General features: G+C 37.0%; 1 protein-coding gene across 1 annotated transcript in view; it reads left to right on the forward strand.

The window, feature by feature from the left end:
• LOC134045959 (adhesion G protein-coupled receptor A3-like) overlaps positions 1–26,259 on the forward strand; it is a 251,076-nt gene that overhangs the window by 43,193 nt on the left and 181,624 nt on the right. The window contains exon 2 of the mRNA XM_062496118.1: positions 969–1,040. Within this exon, the coding sequence (XP_062352102.1) occupies positions 969–1,040 (72 nt within the window). The remainder of the gene's footprint in view (positions 1–968; positions 1,041–26,259) is intronic.

Here is a 26,259-nt window from a genome sequence, read left to right on the forward strand (position 1 = left end):
GCATGTCTTATTTTGAATTGTACTTCTGTGCGCTAGAGAAGTATAATTTATTGTAAATGTTACATTAAAAGACTCATTTTTCAGGCAGTTGGAATTAATTTTTTTCAGAGACAAATGTTTCTTATGCACATTGTATAATCATTAGATTAAAAACCCAATTTCTCCAGCTTCTAAAACAAACAATTTCTTTTGCACGTTGAAAGGTTTTTAAAGGGTAACATCTTCAGAACAAGTGCATGCTCATATTGTATTGCTTCTGCAATAGCTGGGAACAGTGATGGAAAATCACTAAACTAGAAAGGATCACTTGTGACATGCACAGTACCTTAACATAAAAAGGAAAAATAAACAACTTTTTCAATGGCCTGCATGCAGGGCCAGTTTGCAAGTGTTTGATAGTGATGGTGCTTGATGGGTCAGGCATAGCTTAATTACTGAATTTGTACTACGCAGAGTTTGCAATGGGAAAACATTTTTGGACTTGTCTGTTTTTGTTTCTCTCTTCTATAGAAAATTAAATACTTTGTATATGTGAGCTATCCATGGTATGATGGCTTGTACCTCCCTGCTAGAGCAGCCACTGCAAAGTGATTTTACTGTTCTCTAATCTACTGGAACCGTTTTACAACATGTCTTTTGCTTTACTGGCCTTTTTGCAGGCTGGGAAGCCCAACAAGTACCTTAGTGGTAATTTAGAATCTGCTAGTAAAATGTGGGCATTTAGCAGTGTTAGAATCTTCAAGCTGAAGTCAAAATTAATTTCTTGACTGTGCTTTAATTTAATAAAGAAGAAACTATACGCTTTGGGAAATAGCAATCTTTATTTACTGCTGTGATGGGATAATGCAAATGAAGCAGTGAATTTTGTGATTAGTATTTTACAGAGCAGTCACTTACTATAATTATATGTTTTAGATCGCTGGAATTATCATGTTCTATTAACCAGATTATTTCCTGACTTTTTGTAGGATTCTGAGTAACAACAAGATCTTGTGGCTGAAGAATGGCTCTTTCTTCGGGCTGAGATCCCTGGAGAGACTGTGAGTAATGGATCAGCCTTGCTCCACCTTCATTTAAAGTCTTTTTACTTCAAATATAGAAACAAACATCAGATAATGAAGTTGGGATGTTCTGAACTGTATTGCACAGTAGAGTTTCTAGGCAGTCATCAGGTTGAGAAACAGCATAAAAATGAGTGCAAGGGGATGGACGTGGAAAATACAGGAAAGTGCTGCCATCAATTTTGAACTAAAATAAACACCCAGTCAAAGCCTTGTACTACACTATGTACACTATCACAGCAAAGACTGCTATATGTAATGGTAACAGTGATATACCTGACATGTAGTTTGGGTTATTTAACTCATTGGTCTCCAATAGTTCTATTTTAGATCTATACTAATTTTATTTTTTCTGTATTTTAATTATAATATCAACAAATTGGACAGCGTTTATCACAGGAGCAAACAATGACTTTGATAAAGCTCCATGGCCATGTATTTCTTGCCAATTTTTGAAGGGGGGAAGAGGAGCTCAGGAGCAGCTAGGAAGAGAGGAAGAAAATGTTTGGAAACTTCAGTGGAAATAAATAAGCAGTAGCAACCATAATAACACTACTTTCTGTACATATAAGTCAGTCATTTGAGAATAATTGTGAACAAACCTTAAAAGCCTGTTTTTTGTATCTATAGGCAACTTATGGTACCAGTACATCTAAAATGAGTAATTATGTCATGCCTATCTTACAATATCTCCTGCAGCTTAAGCTAAATTACTTTTATACCGCTTTGTAAGAGTGGCTTTATGTAGAACTGTTGATATGAAATTTTTTGCTAGATTCATGAATGCATGAATGTGTTCTCTGAGGTGTGAATATTTCCATATGCAAAGAAATGATGTATTAAAATTGACTATAGCTAATATTTTTACTATAGATGTGTGTGCTATGTATGCTGTTTATGGTTGTGGAATGAAGTGGGTAAGTATACCATGCTGAAATGTTCAAGTATCCTAAATGTGGTTTAAAAATAAACAACTTATTTCAAAGTCTAAAGCAATCCCTTAAGCACCTTGAAGCGTTTGGGTAAAGTGACTGTCAGAACATTTATGCTAAGTAACATTAGATTTTTCTCTGCATATAGTTATATTTGTGACAAATACTTTATTTAATGTTAAATATTAATGTATGAAATTGTATGGAATATTAAGTAGTGTGCAATGGAGAGTGATATATTATTTACTAATTGGTTTAATATTCGAATTAACAGTGACATGAAAGACATCTACAAATATTTTAGAGAAAAGAATTTAGAACACAGAATAGGATTACAAATTTATTACATGAGTTTAATTTGCTGTTTTCCCTTCTTGCAATGTAAGTAAATGTAAGTAATGTAGTGTTTAGAACTAAAGGAAAACATTTCCTCTGTGGTTTTCTTTAAGGTTTAATTTACATTGGAGAATTATACTGAGCATGTGCTTTTAAGAATTTTATTAGTTAAATAGTGAGAGAAATCCTTCAACCTGAAAAGACATTACAGACAAAACTAAGAACAGTGAGAAAACAGACAAACTGCCTTAGGTGTGTAACCTCAAGTACCATCACAGTCTAAACCATTTCATTTTCCTGTACTGATTTTTCACAACAGCACAGATAAAATCAATATAATCTCCTCTGTTTATAATTCTATTTGTGTATGGTGTTAATACAAAATCCATGAGTGGTCCATGAATCGAAGACTGGAATTCAAGTGATGACATCTCAGGATTCAGCCGCTCTGTTTCTGTTTCACTTGGGGCCACTCTGGCTCCATATGCTTCTTATCAATAGCTGTGAAATCCCAGTTTCAGCTGGTGGGGTGAGAACAGCTGGAATAGTCTACTAGGAGGTGAGTGTGAATGAATTACAGCTGGATGAGTGCTCCTAGCTCTTGGACAAAGGTTTCCCCAGCTTTGCCTTTTTGACAGAACCTTATTCAGAGCAGTTCTTCAGGTTCTCACAATGGAGAACTATGGCAGCAGCTGCTGTTGATATTGGTGACTCATCAGAATGGACCAAGAACTTTCATTCCTAGCCTGAAAGGAAGTACTGTAGCAGGAAAATCCTTTAAAATAATGTTAAGTTTACAAGATTAGGGGCTTAGTAACACAGGTATGCTGGAGTTAAGAATCACTCATTTAATTTGGCTTTGCACTCCTTGTGGTCCTGTTCAGAAGAAAAAGTAATTTGAATGCTATAGAGAAAATAATCATGTTAGTCAGTAATATTTTTTTTTATGGTTACCATGAGATCATGAGCTAGAAGAGTCTAAGTTTACATGGAAAATGAAATCATTCAATATCAAACTGGAAAAATTAGAGAAGTAAAATTTCAGGTGGAATTGAGTGACTTGTGTATTCTGGCTTTTCCCTATTCTGGAGTGCTTAAGCCCTCTTTTGGGTAAAGAATGGTTTGAAGCCCTACTCCAATAAGTGAGTGACAACTTTCCCTCCATTATTTTGTTTTTCAATACATGTCACAACAGGAATTGGATTACAGAAGTGTTACTCTCCTCAAGTTCTGGTGATTTCTCAGGAGCATGTTAACACAAGTGAGGTCGCTCACTGAGCCGCTGTCTCAAAGTGGGACCCTCATTCTATCAAGCAAATCAAGAAAAGTTATTTACCCCTTAACTGTCCACTCTAAGAGTAAGACAAAAGTGATTTCTCTAAAACTACAGCTATGTACATGAATTTTTTTCAAAATGCTTTTCAGAAAATTGCAATTTTTTTCAACCATAGTATAAGAATAACAAGGTTACCATTTCAGATTTTCTCAAACTGTGTTGCTGCTGTAGGAAACCTGATACTAGGTTTTCAGGGGATAGAGCTAACAAAATAGGAAAAACATGTTTGGGGATACAATTATTTCCTGATTAATAATTTTAAAATAGTACTATATTTAGTAATAACCCATTAATATTAAAAATGAAATGCAAGAATGTCTAGTAAAAATAGTGATCAAAAGACAAGTGTGAAATAATAATTTTTTTATTGGGCATTTTGTAAAAATGCTTTGAAAAACACTGCTTTACAAAGGTGCACTTTCAGTTTTATGTATGTATATGAACAGTGACTCATGAGTGATCTGCAGAGGTGGCAATCCCTCTCCACAGTTACAGTTTTCTGAAATTAAGGATTGTTGCCATATGCTGGCTTGGAAAGGTTGGCTCACAAATGTGCCATGGAATCGGGATCATGATGTGCCTCTGTGCCACTGAGCTTACACTGTAGAACTAACAAGAGGCATTAAGAAGTGAAGATCATAACTTAAATACTGTGAGAGAATGAAAGTTTTCTGTAAATTTAGATATTACATTCTGTCCAGTTATATGGTCCTTGAGTTGGAATAAAATCAGAAATGTAGGTAAGAATATAAGTAAGCTTCTTTTGAAGCAAGCGTGGCAAAGGAACTGTTTGTAAAAATACGAAGAGCTGTGTGGAATTTAACCAGAAGAGATCTACAGGCTGTAAATCCTTTAAATGAGACTGCACACCTTGAAGCCATTGCTGTGACACACCCTGTGGAGATGGCTCGCTTCCCATTCAAGAGGCTGAGAATTCAGTTTGGATCTGAAGCTCAGGGCAAAGACTTGACAGCTTGTAATGATTTGAGTTTCAGTGCCTTCCGTGTCTGCAGTCAGTGTTCTGCCTTCCCAGAACAGCAGGAGTTATCACAGACATTTAAATAAGTTCTTCCTATGTTCTGGGTATCATAAAAGAAAGGCAAGCTGGGCTTTCCAAGCCATGAAAGAGTGAGGTAGCCCTTTCTAGTACGTCTCAGCAATCCGAAAGCTCTCATTTAGTGAAATATTTGGAGGCATCTGAACAACTGAATTGTCTGTGTAATTTGGTTGTGTAATTATTGCATAAATCTAAACAATACGTTACATGGAAACATCTGTGACAGTTTCCTTCTTTAAGAATTATTTTTATTTATTTATTTTTATTTTCTGGGCATGGGGCTAAGCATGCTGTTACCCAAAGAATCATAGGCTAGTGCAGGTTACCAAGTTACCTGCAGATACCTCATCATGGCAGTATGTGGCATGGATGATGCTGTGAAGCATTGCCATCCCTCACAGTGTGCAGCAAAGTGATAGTATTAGTGCCAGCTGTGGCCAGGGTTTTTATGCCTGAGGATATTTGGCCAGCCATAGTCCATGGGATGCTTCTGGGGACAAAGACTGAGGTGGTCGGGCCAGAGGCTCCAGCTGTGCTGGACGAGGAGCCAAAATCCAGACTAGGAAAATAAATCTTCTGCCCTCATCCTGGTGCCAGCTGGCACAAAACAATACGTACCTCAGCTATTCTCCAGACTGCTAATTTCCTTACTTTGCACAGCAGCCACTGCACAGCCCTGCCCTGAGCTGTCTCCCCGTGCTCCCCCTCCCTGGGGCAGCCTGTTGTGCCTTCCCTGCTGTGGGCTCCTGCTGCTGAGGGCTTCCTGGTGTGCCTGGATTTTCAGAGGTGGGTGTATGGAGTCACGCTCTCTCTTTCATAGCCAAATGTACTTTTTTTTTTTTTGTTAGGTTTACGGGAGCATTGTACCTCTGAGAATGTTGCTCCTTTGTCCCAGTGACTGAACCTCTAATGGGTTCAGAAGCTATTGGGAGGGAATCAGCAAATAAAAATAAATAAATATATACAAACAGACCATGGTTGCATAAGCAGTTTCCTTGGGAAATCAGGATGAAAGATCACTAAGCAAGATTACACATATTTTTCCCAGTTGAGCCAGAAGAAAAGCGTGCCAGGCACTAATAAGCAGCAATGACTATTTTACAGAAACTTGCTTTGATACATTTTCTAGACAAAGAAAAATAATACTGAAATATCTCCAAGAATTTAGCATTGAGTTTATTTTGTTTTAATTTTATTTTTAAATGCTATAGATGAGTCTTACTCAAGCAGGCCTCACTTAAATTGTATGTAATTTTATGAAGTTATGCTGCAGCATCAAGTTCCAATTGTGTGTCGGTGCTGCACAGCCACATGTTGTCCTCAGTTATTATCAGACAAGATTGCCTGAAAGCTACTTCCAGTGGATTTCAGTGGGACATTTTGCAACTATATGTTGTGCAATGGAAGTAATAACACACTAAGTTGAGGGATGAAAAAGTCTAGAAAGACAAGCATAAAAAAACCCATGTTATGCAGTTGTTAGATAAAGATATTTAGAATTTCTTTAGAAAAATTGAAGTGATGGAAGTGTAAAATAAAAGGTTTGACATTTTCAACATATAATTTGCATTTTCTAAATTACTCTCCTCTTCATTTTTTCCCTGTCCATACATATGAAATGTGCATGTGCACGTGCGCACACACACACACACACAAAGAAACAGATGTTCTTCCTAGGTACTGTGAAGGATTGGAAATATGCTCAAGGAAAACTGTTAGCAATTTTACTTTCAACACATTGTGTATGACATCTTTAAAGTTAGAAACTTCATACATTAAATTTAGAATATGCATTCTTTTTTGGATTGTTGTAAAAATAGAAAAATACTGGTTATTATGAACTCAGAATATGTGACTGACAGCCAGGATCCAGCTGTGCAGTGTTTTTGGCTTTTTTTTTTTTTCCCTTGAAGATCTTGCAGCTGAGGAGCATGCTCCTAACTTTGTGCAAGCACTTTTAACAGAAAATAAATTGATAAGCTGGGAGACCTCACATGGCACTGAGCTGTGTGTTTAGAGAATTGCTGTGATGGTACTCAAGGAAAGGGCAATCTAAAAATCTATTTTTTAGGGCTGTTTGTTGCGTGAATAGTCATAGTATGAATAAAACTATTCCTTTTTATCCGGTTTTTGTATTTTGAGAAATATGAGAGAAGAAAACTCTCAAGCATCTGAAATCTTCTTGCAACTTTTTCTTGCATTTCAAACTCTGCGTGGATTTAGCACATCATCTAGGTCCAGCTGACAATGACAGCTAACAAGTTATTTCTTTATTCTCACAGAACAAAAGTACAGTACTGCAAACATTTTTTCTTGTTTAGTAGTATGTTTAGGACACCTGAGGAAATCTAAGCAGTTTTCCATGTAAAATGTTTACTGTGTTGGTTTGTAATTGTTTGCAAAAGCTCATTATGCTGCATTACTGTTTGAAGTGATTGATCATATTCTGGTAGATGTAGAAGGATGGGAGTAGTCATGGGGAAGGATTTTTTTTTCAAGGAGGAAGGCTGTGCTTTGTGCCTGTACTAAACTAGACCGAAGGGGATTCATGTTCCTCTTGGCAGTTACAGAATTTTGAGTTTTCCTTTTGGTTTCAGTGTCAAATGAAGAGTTTATCTTTTTAATTCTGATGTTGCCAGTGTTTCATGAGGCACAAGAGTTCCCTTTGTCAGTCCTAAAAGCAGCTAATGTAGCTGGCAGGTTGGTGTTAATTCATAGGTATGTTTGCCTGCATTATGGTCTGTACAAAGGCACTTGTAAATACTGAGCTTAAAAACCAAAATTCTGAAAATTCATGAATTACTGAAATTAAGGTACCTGTTTCATTCAGAGACAGATCTGTTGCAGATAATTAGTTTGGAGGGTTGGAGATACTCAGGAGATAAAGAGCTTTACAAATTCTGTAAAGGAAAACAAACCCAGTGAACATAGGCAGTGGGCAGATCAGAAAGAGGAAAGAAAATAGTTATATGTATCATAATCATTTATCACCTAAAATTAGAATAGCTTTTTGTGAAATGAATGGTTTTTAAGGCTCATCCTGGAGCATGGAGAAAAGCAATTTCTACCAGTAAAATGAGTGTTAAGCTAATAAGTTGGACTACATTCTTCAGAGCTTAATACACACACCTCCTCAGCCATCTCATATTTTCATTGCTACTTAATGCCATGGTCAGCTGCTGTAAGATTTTTTTTTTTCCTGGGTTTTTTTATCATATCCCTGGGTTACAATCAGATTCCTTACCCATCCTGTAACTCCTGCATTTCCTCACACCAGTCTGTCTTTGTGGTGGCTGCAGCCCAGGGATTTTGCCTCTCTTTGGTGCTTGGTTTTCTGTCATTGTGGTGATTTTGGTCATGTTACTCTATAATGCCAATGTCAGATGTATTCTGGTACAGACAGAAGATAGACATGTTCAATTAATGTGCTCTTTAAATATCTGACTTTATGCACCTGTCAATGAAGATTGCACTGTATTATTGAATTATTGAAAAATAATTAAATGCCTGTCAAAAAAAAGTATTTTTCCTATGAAATCAATTTAGTTCCACAAAATACATTTTCTATAAAATCATTCTTGTATTTTAAAATTTTAATGGCATGGATTGGTGAGATTGGTATGAGCCTGATATGAGACTGAAAGGAGATATGAAAATTATACTTGTAGCACCAGCATACCTTCAGTTCCTCAGTGCTAGGGGTTTTTTTTAGCAGCAAATCAGAGCTCCCCATTAACATTTACAGTATCTGAATTATATCTTATAAATCACTCAAAACAACAAAAAAATTAGTAATTGCAAATAAAATTTAATGTTACAATGGGAAGTCTCCCTTATCACTTAATTAGCTAGAATTATCTGAATATTTCTAATTTATTTTTTAAGTCGAATGAAGTTTTTACCTGACCATATTTATTTATTTATTGACAGATTTCTTTTGTCGTTATCTCATTCTGGAAGATGTTATATTTTAGGAATTGCATTCAATTAGATTCAATACAGCTTTTTAGCTCCTTTGTCTTTTACTTGAAAAAAAAAATCCTTCTTAATCTTAAAGGACTTCATATAAATAGGGAATTTTATGCATGCTGTTGCAAATGCATAATGGTTACAAAATACAGTATTTATATGTTGAGATTAGACTTTTTTGAGAGAAATGACTGGAAATCAAGGACTGTCTTATTTTAGAGATTTTTAAAATTTTCATTCAGTTTTTGACTATCACTTGTTTTCTCTCTACTTCTCTATGCTTTATATCTGTATTGCTTGTTTAATGTCTCCAAATCTAATAATACTGTGAGATCTCAGCTTATCAGGAGAGAGAAAAGAAGAAAAAGTACATTTATGTTTGTGTAATGCCAATTATTTTACATTTCTACCATATGTGGGGTCATTTATGTACATTCCTGCCCTGACTGGGAAGAAACCTTGATGGGCACAAGCACACAAGTGCAGATAGAGGATGCAGGTGCTTGTTGAAAATACCTGCCTGCTTACATAAGCAGCAAGAAGCAGCAGCAGACCTAAGGAACCTCGGAAAATATTGTGCATCTGGACTTGGAAAAGCCACTGTTGGTAAAGGAGTACAGGGTGAATTGCTTTTCAAAGTAAGTTTCCTTTTGCTGCAGGCAGTGTTTTAATGAATTGCATGGGAGGAGGGTATCCAATTTGCAATTGTTGCATAGAAATTTTGAGAAACCAGAGAGAAAGAAACAGAGACAGGATCAATGTCACAAGTCAAACTGGGCAAACTTAATTAAAAATTGCCTTTTCATTTTAATTCTGTGGTCCTTAATGGATCTCTTTATCTTATGACTAACAGTAAGTTACTCATTTAGTAGTGCAAAAGCCGAGTATTTTTTGACAGTGCCTTCCCTCCCTAACAGCAAGTAAAAAAACCCCACCAACCAAAAAAACAGCCTCCTAAACTATCTGAATGTCAGAATCCATTATATTCTAATGTGCAGTATCAAGGATTTAGCATTCTATCAGGAATTGTAAAACTTCTTCTGCTTTTAATGTTACTGTCAGAAACAGAAATTAAAAGTAAAATTACATTACCCTCTTTCTAACAGGCTATATGTAATGTAAGTCTTACAACCATGAACTATCTATCAAAGCACTTGTAATGCAGTGTGACAGAAATGTAATGTATTTTTTTCCTCTATTCATTTGTTATTTACCAGTATAAAGTCACAACACAGACTATTAGACATCACGTACATTATATTTTAGAGGATGAGACAATAGGAAAATACCCTGTATGTCTATTGCTGTGGAGTTGCTAGGCTGTAATGTGCAAAAAAAACCCCAAAACAATAATTCTAGAAAAGGAGGATGTTGGCTCTGAGACATTACAGTGCTGTTTAAAAATAGCAGTTTTATTAATTAAGACTTAGTTTAATTAAGTCTGAAGAACAGGTTAGTAAATCAATCCCATTGTTCTAGGGCAAGGGTCCAGAACCAAGTGTGGTTCCCATCTGTTCTTTATACCTTAAGACTTTTTTTTTTTTTTTGTTTGCCTCCTAAACTGCCACATTCATTTGTCTGGTTCTGTGGTGGACTTGTTCTCCCTGGAAACAACGTGGGCTCCCAAGCCATGTCTTAATTCCATGGTTTATAGTGAGATCTAAGACCTGCTCAGTGCTGCTCATGGGTGTTGATGTTGTTCTGAATGCGCTGCTGAGATTACGTTCCTCTGGTCCTGACATGAAACTGTGGTTTCAGCTTGGGCACAAAATTGCCAACTGCTGGCTCAAATGTGGTGTAGCACCGGTATTTAAGATGTCAGTGGTTTGCCAAGCTGCATCAATGGACTTTGGAGTGTAACTATTTGCAAAACAGATTTCTGTTGGAAATCTGAGCATGGCAAAATAAAAACGCTCAGTAGAGGACACAGCAGTTTCACAGGACCATCTTTATCTTAGATACCAGTGTTTTCATTTAAACTGCTTTATAGTCACAAAATATACAATCTTTTTAATTGACAAAGCTGAGCTATTCTGCTTAGGACTGATGCAAGCTGTGTTTCTGTAAAGAAACACAGACTGGTTGAAACAGTAGGAAAAACAGAAGTATGGTTTTAGGGCAGTTTGTATGAAGTCAGAGAGACTGATAAAAATTAGTGATAGTTCATCAGTAACTGAGATAATATTGTGAAGGGAACTGTGAGGTGAATTGGTAGTTGAATCCTTTTAATTAGTATGTGGTTTTGATTCCTCAGCTGTAGGCTGTTGGTGGAATAGCCCTCTCAAACTCCAGACAATATTATATATTAGTTGTGTTCAGATGCAGCGTGGTCTTTAATGTGTTTACTGTCAAGAAGACCAAAAAGTTGTCTTGCCTGGTAGTATCCATACATAAAATATGAGACCTCAAGTTCTGACGAGGGACATCTCAACATCATGGTGGTGTTGGGTAAAAGTGAGTATCCCAAGAGAAGCTCCAAACTCAATCCTTCCCTCCCAGAGAGTTTTCTGGGCTCTACTGATAACTTCTCTTTTGTGTCTCCACCTTTGACTTGTTATCAATTGACAGACATTTCTCAGTTGCTTACTTATAAAGACAAAACCCCCTATGTATGTAAATTACTGTCTGCCAAAAGTGCATGTCTGTAGACTAGGCTGGGAGATCTCAGATGAAAACATGCTATTACTCATTCCTATCATGCTAGTCTGTAAATGCTCCAAGGGTACCAATGACCCTGGGAGCTTGCTGCTCTCAAAACTTCTGGGGATGCCTGCAGAAAGCATGGCTTGTTCTCATGATGCTTGTGCTTTGCCAATAATCTTTGAGAAGGAAAAAAAAAAAAAAAAATTGAAAAGGAATGGAAAGAAGGGCTATGGTTTATGCCAGTTTAGTTTAAAGAATCCCCAAAATGAGTTGTCTGAAGTAGTTAGGAAAGCTGATGTAATATAACAGCTGTGGGCAGTTTTTCTCCCCACTTCTTAATATAGACAGAATTGATTAGTTGGGTGTAGTATAGTGCTGCATGTGTCAAGTAGGTACAAAATGGTTGTTCTCACGAGAAAATTGCATGCAGACTTAGCACATGATAAGCTGTCTTGTGTTAACACAAATTGCCTCGTTCTTGAAATGGAAAGTGACTGGGAGAGCTATAGAGGATGTTTGTATAGTCTGAGCCATGCACATATTCTGTGGAAAAAAAAAAAGAATTGCAAAATTCCACTATGTGCTTTAGAAAGTGTTTTGCTGAGGAGAATACAGAGAGAAACATTGTGCTGAAATAAAATGCGTATTTTTATTTGTTTGTTAACTTGAAATAATGAAATAACATTGGTATATGCAATGGTAGTGGGATTCATCTGATAAAAATAAGCAGTTTAAGTTAAAAATAAGCCACTTGAGTTAGCATAATGCAAGAAACTTGTTGAAGCATAAATAAAATGTTTTTATTGTGCCTTTATAACCCAGGAAACTGCCAAAAGGGCAACTAGAATCTCTTGAAGTCAGTTAATCTCTGTCTGTGAAAGAATATGAAAGATGATAAGTCAGGAAAAATCTGTTAGCTGTAGGTGCCTGTAAAAGCCAAATTTATTAAAAAGCATAGCCTGAGCCCTAACTGTAACACTTCTGCCATGATGCTATAATAATGGCCAATGAAAGAGTTTCACAGCTAATGTATGTACTCAGACATTTATTATTTTCACCAAGTGTGTTTTACCATTTATTTTACATTCCGTATTCCCATTTGTTTGTTCATGCAAAGTAAGTTAATACTTTTTTAAAGACCTTAAAGACATGCTTTTCAGCTGAAAGGGCAGTTTAAAGTATATTGTGTTCAGAACAAAACAGTGTTTTATGTACTATGTCAGCAGCTAAATTGAGAATTTGATGCTTTTTTCCCCTTTGTTCCATTAATTGCTTTTAGGTATTTCTGAGAAGTGCAAGTGCCTCACCAGGGACAATTCTCCCATTTGAGTGACATTTAAATACTGTAAAAAGCTTTCCTACTGTACAGAGTTATGTGAACTTGCAAAAATATTTAGGAATGTAAGACCAGAATGGGTTGCAGTCAGTCTGAACTTGCAGGGCTAAAGAGAAAATTTGTTCAGCTCTCTCTCTCATCATATACTCTATAAATGAGCCAGTCCATTAAGAGCTTTCCAGCACTCCATTAAGAACACTGGAACTTCAGTTCAATATAATGGCTCTAAAACTTTTAATGTGTCACAAAGGAAGAAATTGTAATGTGCCACAGGTTGGGTATTTAAATTTTTTGTTTTACATGTCTTTGCCACTGTAACCAATAAATCCTTATCAGCCATTCTGACAGTTTCTTTATCCGTGATTGTGCCAGCAAGCTGCACCAACACAGGAACAGATTCTTCAGTACTGGACTAGAGCAGGTTACCAGTGCAAACTATCCAATACACCCTCTCTTAGCCTTTTTTAGTAAAACAGGAGGAGCAGGGAAACTCCTGAAGCCTTGTTTTGCATCAAACAAGAAATTAATAAATGTTGCTGGTCCTGGAAGATGCCCGGGGAGGATTCAGTTCTGGATATGCAAAAATTCATGTCACAAGCTACAATTTCTAAGTCTAGTAGTCACATTCATACATAAATGCTATCAAACTGAACAAATAATTTGAATGCTGTTCCAAATCTTTATTTCTACTTTTTCTTATATATTATCTAAATGTACTCATAGCCTTATTTTTAGCCATATGATTTTATAATACTGTTATCCTTTAACTTAAACTAATCCTTTTCTCTTTATAGGGTTCACCATTTATAAACAGTGATGTAGCACTCACTTTCCTCATCTAAGCAAGCCAAAAAATTATAATGTCTTACTGGCATCATGAAAATGACCATGAACTGTACATATCCTTAAAAAAAATTATGGGCAAAACACCTGAAGTGTATCTAAAAGTAAGATTATTATCTCCAAAGATTTATTTTATGCATAATGGCAATGTACTCTCTTTATAGTCTAAAACATTGATTTTAATCTAGTTAATGGAATACTCAGATAACTAAAATTTCAGCTTAGTTCAGCATTCAGAAGTGTTGTTCATGCTATAAAACTGATGCAGTTGAATATAGAAAAGACCCCTCTGGACCATGTACATGCAGTAAATAAATATCCTTGGGAAATTCACTGTGCCTTTAGGGCTTAGGAGGTCTGTACAAAGCTGCTTTCTCTGGTCTTGTGTAACAACCCAGCACTGACCAAAGGGTTACTTAAAGAAGCCAGTGAAAATTTAAAACTTCCTGCTGACTGCGTTGAATTGATTCCTACTTCCTGTCCTATTTTTATTTTTGTTGTCCCTATTTTCAGGTTGAGTGCTGAGTGGGTGGGGGTGCTCCTGTTCTTTTTGCCCTCTCCATAACTGAGAATTCAGTACATTGAACTTTTTTTTTTTTTCTCGAAGCTCAGTCATCTGCACAGAGGGTAAAATGCAAACCTTGTGTTACAGGTCTTCTCTCCTGATTTCCTTGAATTCAGGTGTTTGAGTAGCTGTTGCTTATGATTACTTAGTAGCTTATTTGTGTAAGTCAAATTAAATGTCTTTCACTTGAAACAGAAATGAGACATTTCACTCATTTTCCCCTATTGACTATGTTATTGCACAACAGCTGCTCCCTGGTTTCATAGAGCTATCTACTCATGTATTCAGACTCTGTGTTACTGTAAGATGAGAAAATTCATCTTAACTAATAGCTCTGACATAACTTCATTCATTAATTTCCTACCTTCTACTTGCCTTGTTATCACAGTAAATCTGTGATAAGCAGTGACAATGAAAGGAAAAATATAGAACAAAAGTAGAAAAATGGAATTATAAAATAGTAAGTATTAGCACAGAGGTGGAGGATCAAGTATTTGTAAGGAGTCACCAGTAGCACATTGGATGGAATTGTTCTTTATGCAGAACTAGTTCTATAATTCTTCCTTACATAAGGTAATTTCTGGTCTTCCCACCTCTGTGTTGAGTTGCTGTGCTAATGGGTACATGTCCTTAAGTCTTCTCATTTTAGATCTTTTCCCTTTGAAAGGTCTTAAAACTTCTCTCTTTTTACGTGAATTGCATCATAAAAAGTAAAGTTCTGTCCTTTGTTTTTGTATCTGTGTTCTTTCATAATTTGTCTGCTTATTCTCATTGTGTTGAAGTACGATACCACAATGCAGGCACTTTGTTTTTATGTCCAGCATTCTATACCTGAATAATTATTTAAACAGTTCCATAAGTATGAATGAAATCCTATATTCTTACTTACGTTTCCCTCACAGATCTGTAAAAGTGTTTTTTGTATGACAGCTCCTCGATAAAAGAACCAGGGTTTAGTGCTCACAAAGGTCAGGTAAGCCACATTTCATTTCTTCAGCCTAATGTCTCTCAGTAGCACTTGTGGCTCTTCTGTGTCTCCATGTTGTTATAGAGGTGCTGTTCCCCAATGCTCAGCTCTCTTTCACAGGAGCAATATTTCATATTTCTTGAGAAATATTTCTTGAGCAAATAGAGGATGCCACTGAGCAGCTATTTCATTAGCAGGCATTTTAGGAAAAAAGTAGGTACGGGCTGGGAACTGAAACTCTGCCTGATACCTCCAAAGAGTGTAGAGCCATAATTTATGAAGGCTGTGTGCTGGACACATGGAGCTGAGCATATGCCAGCAATGAGTGTGAACCCTTCAGGGCTCTGGGCTGATGCCAACTTACACAAAAGCTGGTACAGGTACGTCATTGTTGCTGCTGTTGCTACAGCTCATGTAACTTGGGGTGTGCCAGGCTTTCTTTTGCTAAATGAACATGGGGGTTCATTTCTTTAAATATGTGATGTGTCGTAGTGAGGTTGAGGTTCAGTTGGCTAAAACTCTAGCATTTTTAATGAACTGTAGAGCATTAGCTGTGTGATTTCTATTAATTTATTTAAATGCTTGCATGTTTTAGAGTTTTTGCATATGTTGCTGTAGTGTGCTATTTAAGCCACTGGTGGTACACTATGAAGTGCCATTGATTGCCCCGTTTTCTTGGTATGTTAGTTGCATCTAAAAGCAGTTGTGGATACTGTTTTCATTAACTTGGTTTGAGGAAAACTTACTATTTACAAAATTGCTGGGAAGAGTAAACAACATTTACACTATTATGTGACTCTCAGTCAGATTTCCATGAAATGCACATTTTCTGAAATCAAAGCTTTTCTGATGACCTATTAATTCATTGTGTAGTTCAACATTTAAAAAATGATGTATGAAAAACAAACCCTAATGAAATGTGGTGAGCCAGCAAAAAGCAGACGGGATCATGCATGGTATTACTGGTCTTGCAGAATGACTGAAAGAACCTTTTATACTAGTTACAGGTTTTACTGTCAAACTTTAGTAACGGGCTAATGTTAAAAAAGTAAACTGTGAGAGCAGCTGCTGCTCATTTTCCTACTTCAATCAGGCTGAAGTGAAACTGGAAATGGCACTTCTCTTGTTTCAATATTGAGAGAGTAGTAGATTCCTAACTTAGAGCTACACGAGTGCTCTGTTTATTAGTTGCTAGGCTGAATTCATGTAAGATGATAGAAAAATACTGGCAGTTTGGCAATATTGGTTCTATATGCAATTACCTTTCATTTCCCATTGAATTTTCAAGCTCCTGTGTGAGACAGAGTGTACAGGTTCAAAGAAATTAAAAAAGAGAGTGCAAGTGCATGTAGGTATAAATCTCAGTGCCAACGTGCCAGCAGTGAGCCTGAAGGAAGGCAGCCTCTGTGCTCCACCACTCACCCAGAAAGTTAGCAGAGCAGTCAGTCAGCCGATTACCCAGCAAGATATCTACATCCTCCAGTGCTAAAAGGCAAGGCAATTTGGTTTTGTTCTTTACTGACATTTCTCTTTTGCATGTCAGCTATTTTGTGCATTTTTGTATGTTAAATTTGGGATTGCATAAGCTTCATTTTCTGGTTTATTTGCTTGTATCTTTCTAATCATATATTTACTTAGTTTTACTATATTGCTGAAAACAAAGAATTTCAAGGTGTTAGTACTGTTGTACTTAAGTGTATCCATGTAGTTTTATCCTACCTAGCCTTATAGAAGACTTGATGCAATTAAAATGAATGTGAGTGCCTTGCTTGTTACTTTTTCATCCAAACCACATCACAGAAAGAATTTCAGGGAACAGTGTAAGAAAGGACTGATGGAATATGAGGCACTGCTGCAGGTCTTTATCCTCTGTCCCCTCTTTGCTCTCTTCCATACTTTAAGAGATGGATGCAATGAAGTAATTTGAGCTTTCCATGCCTTGCACAGGAAGGTTACAGTTCCGCCAAGGAAAATATCTCTCTACATACATACACCACCCCCTGATGTCTTGTGCTGCCTGTTTCCAGGTTATTTGCAGGTAACCTTTATGTGATTGTCATCATAAAATCTGTTAACTATTACCAGACCCAAAGAATTATCATCTATTTTATCCTGAAGAAACTTCTCTGGAGTCCAGTCTATTCTTGATATAACACAATTTTCATCAGCAACAAGTACATCAGGAATCATTTTATCTGCATGATTTTTGCTTTGAATAATGTTCAGCAGTTCAATTTCTACACTTCTCCCATACTTTTGGATTACTTTTATTTTTTCTTTTTTCTTTTTTTTGAGATAATTTGAGTACCCATTCTTGGTTTTCTTGGTTGAAAGCTGAAAATTGTAAATTTTTTTGAGAAAAAAAATCTAAATTATTGCACCACAGAACTCCTTCTAAATATGTTTTATGCCCTCTTTTTATGGCTGTTTGATAGAATTGTTTATTCTATTTTCCTAGAGTGGGATAAATATTGTCATTAAAATACTGTTACCACTTCTGGCAAATGTAGCATTATATAGATTATTTGTACAAAAAAAATTCTTTAAAATCTTCTAAAATGTGGGCTTATTTCTCCAATGAAACACTTTAAAAGGTTGAAAGTTTAATTTTGAGATTTTTTTTTTTTCTCTTGCCATAAGCAGAAGTATTTTCTTAGAGCTTAGTACAGATTTATTCTAATTCTGTGCTTTTAATCTCTGGTGTAAATAGTTTCATCAGATCCCTTCGTTATTGCGTGGTTCATTTTAGGTTAAGCCAGGGGTTAACTTCTTACAGAGGTTCATTAAAAAAGCAGATGGATTCTTTCTGCGGACAAATGTGCTTTGGCCAAGATTTAAAGAAATCATGCAAAATTGGGATTTGCATCCATTCCTCTCTCTTTCCTGAATGCTTTAAAGTACTCAGACTTGTAATCTGGCAGAAATTTGTCTCTGTTTTTCAGATGGGCTCTGCACAGTTCAGTAATCTGTTTCCATTTGGCTGAGATGCAAGATTTTAAACAATATACATCACATTTGAGCAGAGCTTATATTAAACAATGTGATCAGTGATCTAACCAAGTGCACTTGGTACATTATTTGTGTGTGTATCATATATAAACTGTGAAAATTCCCAGTGAAAGTCTTTGTTGCAGTATCTTGCTGGATTTGTGTGGATAAATAAAGTGAGAGAAAAGAGTTCAAAGATATTTACAGGGCTCAGGACCATAATTGACACAGTCCAAGTGAATGAAATCATGGAGGGAAGTATTTTAACTGCATTCATTGGGGACTGAGTATGAGAATTCTGGTTACCTGAACGCAGGTCTGTGTTCATGATGCTGGAGTTACAAAATCAGTGGCTTAGTATGCCTATATGTGAGTATCTAAAAGCTGTACAATGAACTAAATATATATATTTTAAAAAGCTTCACCTGAAATGCTCATATCTTAGTGTCACTTTAAAGAAGGGTAATTTTGCCAAAGTAAAGGTGAGGTGTATTATTGAACAAACATACATTTGTCCAGGTTGCATTTTGCCTGTCCTCCTGTTGCTGCTAAGTTGCATGCTTTTGAGACTGATATTTATTGTGTATGGTCAACCTCAATGTAGCTGTAAGATACTGTGAGCATTTAAATTTGTAGACAGATTAACAGTACCCATTATTAATCTCTAACTAAGACTGACATGGCACAGATATGTTCATTTGCTATTCCTGAGGCCAATAGTGAGATAATTATCTGAGGATATAGAGAACTTTTTTGACAAACAGTTCTGAGGAATGAAAGTCCATCAGAGTACACTAAATATTTTATTAATGAAGGGACACTAACTTTGGATTTATTATAATAAGCTTGACAGAGTTAGAAATGAATGTAGAGGAAGGCTGGCTATTTTATCAGGGTTTTCAGTGCAATACCTTTTGAGCTTCCCAGCTGCACTGAAGTGTCACAGCACTGAGCCAAGCAGCACATTAGCCAATGAGAGGGAACCGTGTGGGCTCAGCCAAACTGGAGATGAAGGTGATCTTTGTAGATGGTGATATTAACACTTGCATCTCTCTGGCTAAGGTCCCTGCTTCTAAAAAAGATTACTGGGAATGGTAAAAAAGAAGGTTAATATAGGAGAAGGAGAAATGGAGTATGAGATGAAATAAAATGCCAGGTGGAGAAAGCATGGTTGGCAAATTTCTGTTGGTACTGCAGTGGACATGAGCTGGGAAGATGCAAATACAGGATACTTGTGACCAAGTGCTGGGATGGTGATGCTCGCACAGGGAGGGTGGAGAGTACCAGAGATGTGCTGAAAAAGGAGGAAAATTGTTCTGAACCTGCTCAAACCATCGGGTGTGGGGTGTTACTTGAGCAGGGCTGGCCAAGTACACTGGTGGACACCTGTGTTTAGGGGTATGTTTTGTGTTCTTTATCCCTGGAATGACTGGTGGATACTGCAGAGGGAGTAGAGTGCTCCTCACAGTGAGAGGAATAAGGAATAATTCACATAACTTAAAGGTAACATGCTTCAGGTACACATTGCAGGGCACTTCAGGGGGAAACGGGCAATGAGTGAATGGTCTGTGTTGTATTGGAAAAAAATATTTAGGAGTGTCTTGGGGGCAAAAAATCAAGCTAGAAACTGTAATTCCTCTGCAGGACAATGCTTACACAATTTGCTGCTTCATTGCAGAACAATTCTTTTGCGTAACTGTGCCAGAGGTATGTATTACATAATAACACATGTAACTCAGCCCTTCCTCAGTCTGATACCAGCTTGGATGGTTTGCTGCTGGCTGCCTGTCTTCTGTGGTTTTTGTGGTTTTTGTGGTTTTTGCGGTTTTTGCCAGGCAAAGGCAGAAATGTAGGAACCCCTGGGAAGTCAAATGGGTCTTTCTGACCATGGGAAAAATGAAATGGAAAAGAGCAGCTAAAAGCTCTTCACCTTTACAGTAAAAATAAAGTAATAGAATGGGAGATGCCAACATCACCAAAGTCTCTGAGACATCCCCATTGTGCCTGCTCATAGAGATGGCTCCACCTTTGAAATTCAACAGCTGCTAGCAGATCTGAAGTATAACCTGCACAAGAAAAACTGATCATAAAGGAAAAAAATCAATTCATTCTTAAACAGTGAGTAAATGCTGCTGAAGCTGTGAGATCCTGGGCTGACCTACAGATATCCAAAGCTGAGTCTTCCACGTTCAAGCCTTTAATTTTATACAGAGAGGGCTCTTTCCCTTCCAAATCCTTTTCTCAATTTTTTGCCTTATTATCCCTCGTTGCTATGGAGTCTTTCAAGGTGCTCCTCATAGACATCTTGCTGATTGTAAAAAAGGGACGTGATTTCAGCCCTTTTTGGGGCAAGAAAATGCAGAAATTCAGAAATAGGAAAAGGGCAGTGGTTGTGAATATGAATTATAACAGAAATATAGATTTGGTTTTCATTTGTTCAGCCCTTTCCCTAGAATGGCAGGCTTTTGCATCAACTGTGTTTGGTGTTCAAAAAGGAGGTTTCTATCTCCCTTGAATAGAAAGTCAGTTAAAAAAAAAACAAAGTATCTTCTTCATTTTTTGTGGGGTTTTTTGTTTGTTTTTTTTTTTTTTTTTTTTTTTTTCCTTTTTAAGAGTTCTGGCTATTGAACTGTAACACTGGCCACATGTGCATTAAAACTATAAAGTTCTTATGAATCTTTAATGAGGAAACGTTCATGTGCGTACAGAGTAGATGGTTTTAACAGAGGCACCTCAGTCACTTTTAATTTTGTTCCTTCACCATCCCCCAAATACCTCAAGGGCTCCGTTCTGCATTCCTTGCACATTTTGCTTGCTCTGGAAAAACTCACATTCACATTAATTGAAAGACCATCACCTCCTTCCTCCCCCCAAAACCCACATAACAAAACCAAAACTCTTGCAAAATCATTTTGATCTCACAAAGGAGGATGGGATTTTTTTTTTTCTTGATTATTTTTAGAAGTTTTTATTATGGGCTGGGGAACAGAATTATTTTAAGTGCAAAGAGGGAAACCTTTTGGAAGCTGGTGTGCTGTGTTGTGGTGGATCTGGGCAGTGATGTTATTATGTTCCATTAGAGTTGCTGCTGTAATTAGGGCAGGGGGGAAAGTGGGGCCAGTCTCAGAGTAGGCAAGAGGAGCTGGTTGGGTCTCATAATTCTGTGGCATGGCAGATGAGGATCCTACCTGTTGACTGCATGTGAGACCCCATGTAGAAGCCACCTAGTTTTGATGCACTGTTGGAAATAATGAAGATCAATTCCATTAAAAATGGTGTATGAGTAAAATGCTTATCTCGTAGGAGAATCTAAAAACCTACTAAATATGGCATAGTTGTGAGTTTAGTAAAATACTGATGTCAGGTTTATCCTTGCTTTCAGAAGTATGGGGTGAAGCAGTCAACAACCATAGGACTGTATAAAGTCCCATCCTTTCTATTAGTTTGCTTTCACAGGAAGGTTGTCCTTGCTTCCTTGTCTACATACTGAGAAGTTATTCACCTTAAAATATGTTTCTGTTTCTAAGTAAAGGAAGCCAAATAGAGAAATTAATGTTTTGAAACAGAACAAGAAACATGTTTTAGTTTGTGGGGTTTTTTTTTCCTAAATAAGGCTTCAGAGTAATAAACCTGGTAGCATTTGTGAAGATGGAGATATAATACAATGGAACGTAAAAAAAACCCGAAACATTTAAGCTTCCTTTAACACCAGAAAGGATAAAAAATAGTTGTTTCACAAGTAAGTTGTTTGTCAAAGTACCACTGTGAATTATTCCCAGTGTCTCAAAATGAGCCTTGACAATGGAATTGCACCTCTATCACTGTTTTTGAAATGAGATTCTGAAATTTGAGGCCAGCTGTATACAGTTTCAAAATTAAGTACTTTAGGAGGAAATACAGTACTAGGAGCAGTACAGCTTTTGAACACACTGGGTTCACAGGTCTCCCATTTCTGGTACAGCAGATATCTGCTGAATGATAATGGGGGGAAGCAGGCAGTTTGTTATTGTGATTATGGGATGAAATGATCTGCAGCCTGACCCCTGTGCAGGAATCCACCTCGGCAGTCAGGAGACCAGGGGTGGGTTGTTTGTGCCTGTGGGAAGTAAATTGGGCACCTTGGCTTTAAAAGAGTGGGCATTGGCAAAGTAGCAACCTCTATTACTTTATATTTGTGTTTGCCTCTGATCATACTGCATTCTCTTCAATATCCTGCAAATGCATCTTTGAGTAACACTTAGAATCCAGGACACAGGGAGGCTGGATGCAGGACAGGATTGTATGTTTTTGTGGAATTATGATTAGGTGGCATCCAAAAATTGCTCTTCTGAGGCTACCCTGAGCTTCTACTGGTTTTCCAGGGATTATTTCAGTTCTTGCTGCAATTTGGAAGCCAGGAAATACAAAGACGTGAAACTTCATTTGCCCCCAAGGTGCCCTTTAAGATGCATCTTTGGACCATCTTTTCCCCACGTCTGTCTTTTACAGTACCACAGTGGGAAGAGATGAGAGAATTTAAGTTGCTTTTAAGTTTACTTTGATGGAATTTATGTCAAACTAGAATTGATAAGGCCTGGATTGAGTATGACTTAAAGAAATCAGTACTTTGCATGAAGTTGCAGGATTTAAAAGAGGATAAACATGGACCTCAGCATGTCACAACACTGGCCATGAATAAACAGCATGACAGCACAAAGTAATGTATCGTGCCAGCTGGAAATGCTGGCAGATAACTTAATTCAGTCATCAAATTGTAACTAAGGCTAATCGTGGAAAAACCACCAGGCCATGCAGCTGCTGCTGTCTGTGGAAATTTGTCATATGTCAGTAGGTCGCTTTTTAGCTATTTTGAAATGCCAGGGTTTGGATGTCACAGACTCCCTCAACTGTGTGTTGTGCCAGTTTGTATGCAGTGTTTTACAATGTGTAGAAATATAATTCATAATTCAGGAAAGACTTAATATTCCACATAGTCCTCCACAGAGGTCTATGAAAGTGGTTTTTTTTTTACATAGCTTCATTTTCTTTTGCTAGTGCATACTTGGCCACCCAGAAGAAAATCCATCCTGTATAAGTAATAAAAGTAGCTTCACTTACAGTTTTAAGGGGTTTTGAGGGAAATATGTATTTTGTTGCTGTGCTAGACAGAAGGTTTTTGCTCAGACAGTGTCCTGTTTTTCTCACATCATCAAATGTTTAATGTACAGAGCTATCTGCAGTAAGAATATAGGGCTTGTGAAATCCTTCATTATAGCATGCTAAGGTTGTAATTCTAAATATTTCCTTCTTAGTGGGTGGCTTTATATCCAAGTTGGGTTTTTTTTTTTTGTTACTTATGAGCCACACAGCTATGCTGGTATTAACTGGCATGACACTGAACATTTTTGCACTGCCTTTGCAAAAAGAGAGATTCTCATCTCTATATATGCTCTATGAAAGTGCATTTTTATAAGGTGAAATTTTTTTTAAGAACCCCTATCTTAAGAATGAATTAACTTTGGAGGGGTTTTTTTTTTTTTCTTTTAAATTGTTGTGGTGGTGCTCTGAATTCAGGGCAACAAAATCAGGAATTTGTGAACCACTGTAACAGGAAGTTACATGTTTTCCCATTCAAGCAGCTGTTTAACTGTTCAAAACATTGCAGTGAAACACATCTTTAATAGTTAATTGTATAAGTTTTGATTATATGAGCACGAAAACCACCTGGCTACTGCTTTCAGGTGCACATCTAATAAAGTAATATAAAATTATTAGCAGCATGCCTTGTATAAAAGATGGAGAATGTAAAACGTAAAATGCAGTATGTTAGTATTGTCTGACAATGTCTGTAAATACCTATGAGGCTATGGTTTTATAGATAAAATACACCAGCCCACCATTTCCCTTTCACCTACCATTTCCCTCTCCCTGGTTTCCTGACAGAAGCACGATTTCCACTGACAAAAACTGCTGTTCATTATTAAACTTGCAAATACAATTCCCAGAAATACACATGCTTACAATGTTATTGTTGGGCTATTTTTTTTTTCTGTTGAACATTTTCTCACAAGGAAATTCACCACTCACAATGCAATAACACTCCCTTTATTTGCACTCATGGGTTAATTTATAGCAGACATTAGGAGAGATGTTCACTTACAAGCAAAACCAACCTCCTGCAAAATATTCTGAATGACAGAAGCAGCTGTGTACCACTCAGGCAGGAATGCATTGTTCAAGTGAGGAACTTTAAATTAGTCCTAGCAAGCTATACGTACAGACCCACAAAGGAATGTAGTTGGAGAAGCATATGGGAAGAGAGGGTGTGGCTAAGTGTGTACCACCTTTGTGCTCCCAGCCACCCTCTTATATCCCTCATTGTGTGCACATTCTAACTGAAGTCCCAGGGGAGAAAGCCAAAGGTTTTGCAGCTTGAAAATGAGGAAAACCTGCTGCTATTACTTCATGTAGTAGTGAAATTACAACTTTGGTTAGATTTTGCACTGCACAGTCTTTTGTTACGTGGTTTTGCTGGTCAAATTTAATTTGGAAATAATGGGAAAAATACTATCCTAAATTAGGAGAGAGAAAGAAGGGAAAGTCTTGTGGCAGAAATTCAGACCTGAAAAAGTGTGTGCCTGTTTTCCTGTAGTTTTCAATGGGGCGATGAATGTAATGGACATTCAGTTTTAGTTAAAGTTGCTGAAAGATTCTTCTACTCCAGCCATACTCAAACCACAGGAAAGCATTATTTACTGAAGCAATGTATATATCATCTGTTCTTTTGCTGATTCTCTTGTTGCAGCCAACTCTCCTAGCATCATGTACTCCAAATCAGATGCACAGATGCCATGTTAACAAACAAAAGTTTGTCCTTTACTTTCCTTCAACTTAATGTTTAGAGAAAACTAAAGTTTTGGCATTAACAAGGGCTGCTGTAATACCGGCTTTATTCTAACTATTTTATTTTGCATTGCTGCTAAATATAGATATTCCTTATTAATTCCCTTGGGGAGTGTTCCTCTGTTGATGCACTAAAGAACATTGTGGTATTCACATTAATTTTCATTGGTATTAATGATGTCAATCTCAAAGAATACTTCCCACATATAGTTGGAAAGTTTATTGAGAGAGTCTTGGTTATGTAAGCTAATATATAATTTATAGTATTTTATATGGGGAAACAGATTGACTTTTATGCTCATTTCCTCAATTTATGAAATCTGTCGTGTTACCTTGCAACTGGAGAGGGAACCTCCCACCTCCTATTCCTTAAAGAAATAACTCTTCTGTGTCAGTGTACTCCCATCCCTTGAGGTTGTAGGTTAAAATAACAAAGTAATTTTAGGGAAATTTTTAAAAAGCCTGCATAGAAAAAAAAAGATGCCAAGTATTGCTTTAAGGTAGGTTCCCCACTTCTGTAAGGAAACAGTGCAACAATCACCCTGTTGGCTGGGCTGGTGTTTTATCTATAATGGAAATTCTTACTTTTAACATTAAAGATATATTCTGCTTCCTGGATTTCCAGAAAATACTGTTTCAAATGCATGCTGTGAATGTTTAAGTAAATGAGAAAATTGCTGTTCCTGTCTTTCAGCCTTTTCTGCTTTAAATATTCTTATGGGTCTTTTGTCAATTGAACTCTTTTTTTTTTTTTTTTCTTCTTTGGGACTCCTGTAGAATTTGTTGATCCCTGAAAATGCTCCTCCCTTTAAATATGGACAGCTTTTGTTTATCTGTGAATAGATAATCTGAGTTGCAGGTTCTCTCTGCAGTTCACAGTAGGTTGGTCAGAGCAGTGTACATATGTATGGCTTTGACAGCTGTGAATTCAGAAGCAGCATCAGTTATGTTTGCCACAAGGCTGGAGCTCAGGATGTGGGCTGGACCTGTGCTTGACCTGGGAGCACTCAGAAATGAGTAATAATTTTTAGGTGAGTAAGAACAAAGTAAATGCACACAGGGATGAGTCCGATAGTGCACACAGGCTCCTCTGAAAACCAGTGTCCTGTTACAAGGATGTTACAAGGACTATCCAATCCAACTTGATGGAATTGGATTTCTTTGTATGAACTGTGCATTATTTCACTTATTAACCAAAATTTCCTGTCGTGTAGGCTCTGCTGTCCCCTTTGCCCTGGGTTAGAGACTGCACTGGATTTGATGAGCCGTGGAGGTCAGATGGATATTTACAGGAGAGGGGGTGGGATGTGGTAGCCTATTCAAACTCATCCTTTCTCAGAGATG

Source organism: Cinclus cinclus, chromosome 7 (assembly GCF_963662255.1).
Source record: "Cinclus cinclus chromosome 7, bCinCin1.1, whole genome shotgun sequence".
Lineage (NCBI taxonomy): Eukaryota > Metazoa > Chordata > Aves > Passeriformes > Cinclidae > Cinclus > Cinclus cinclus.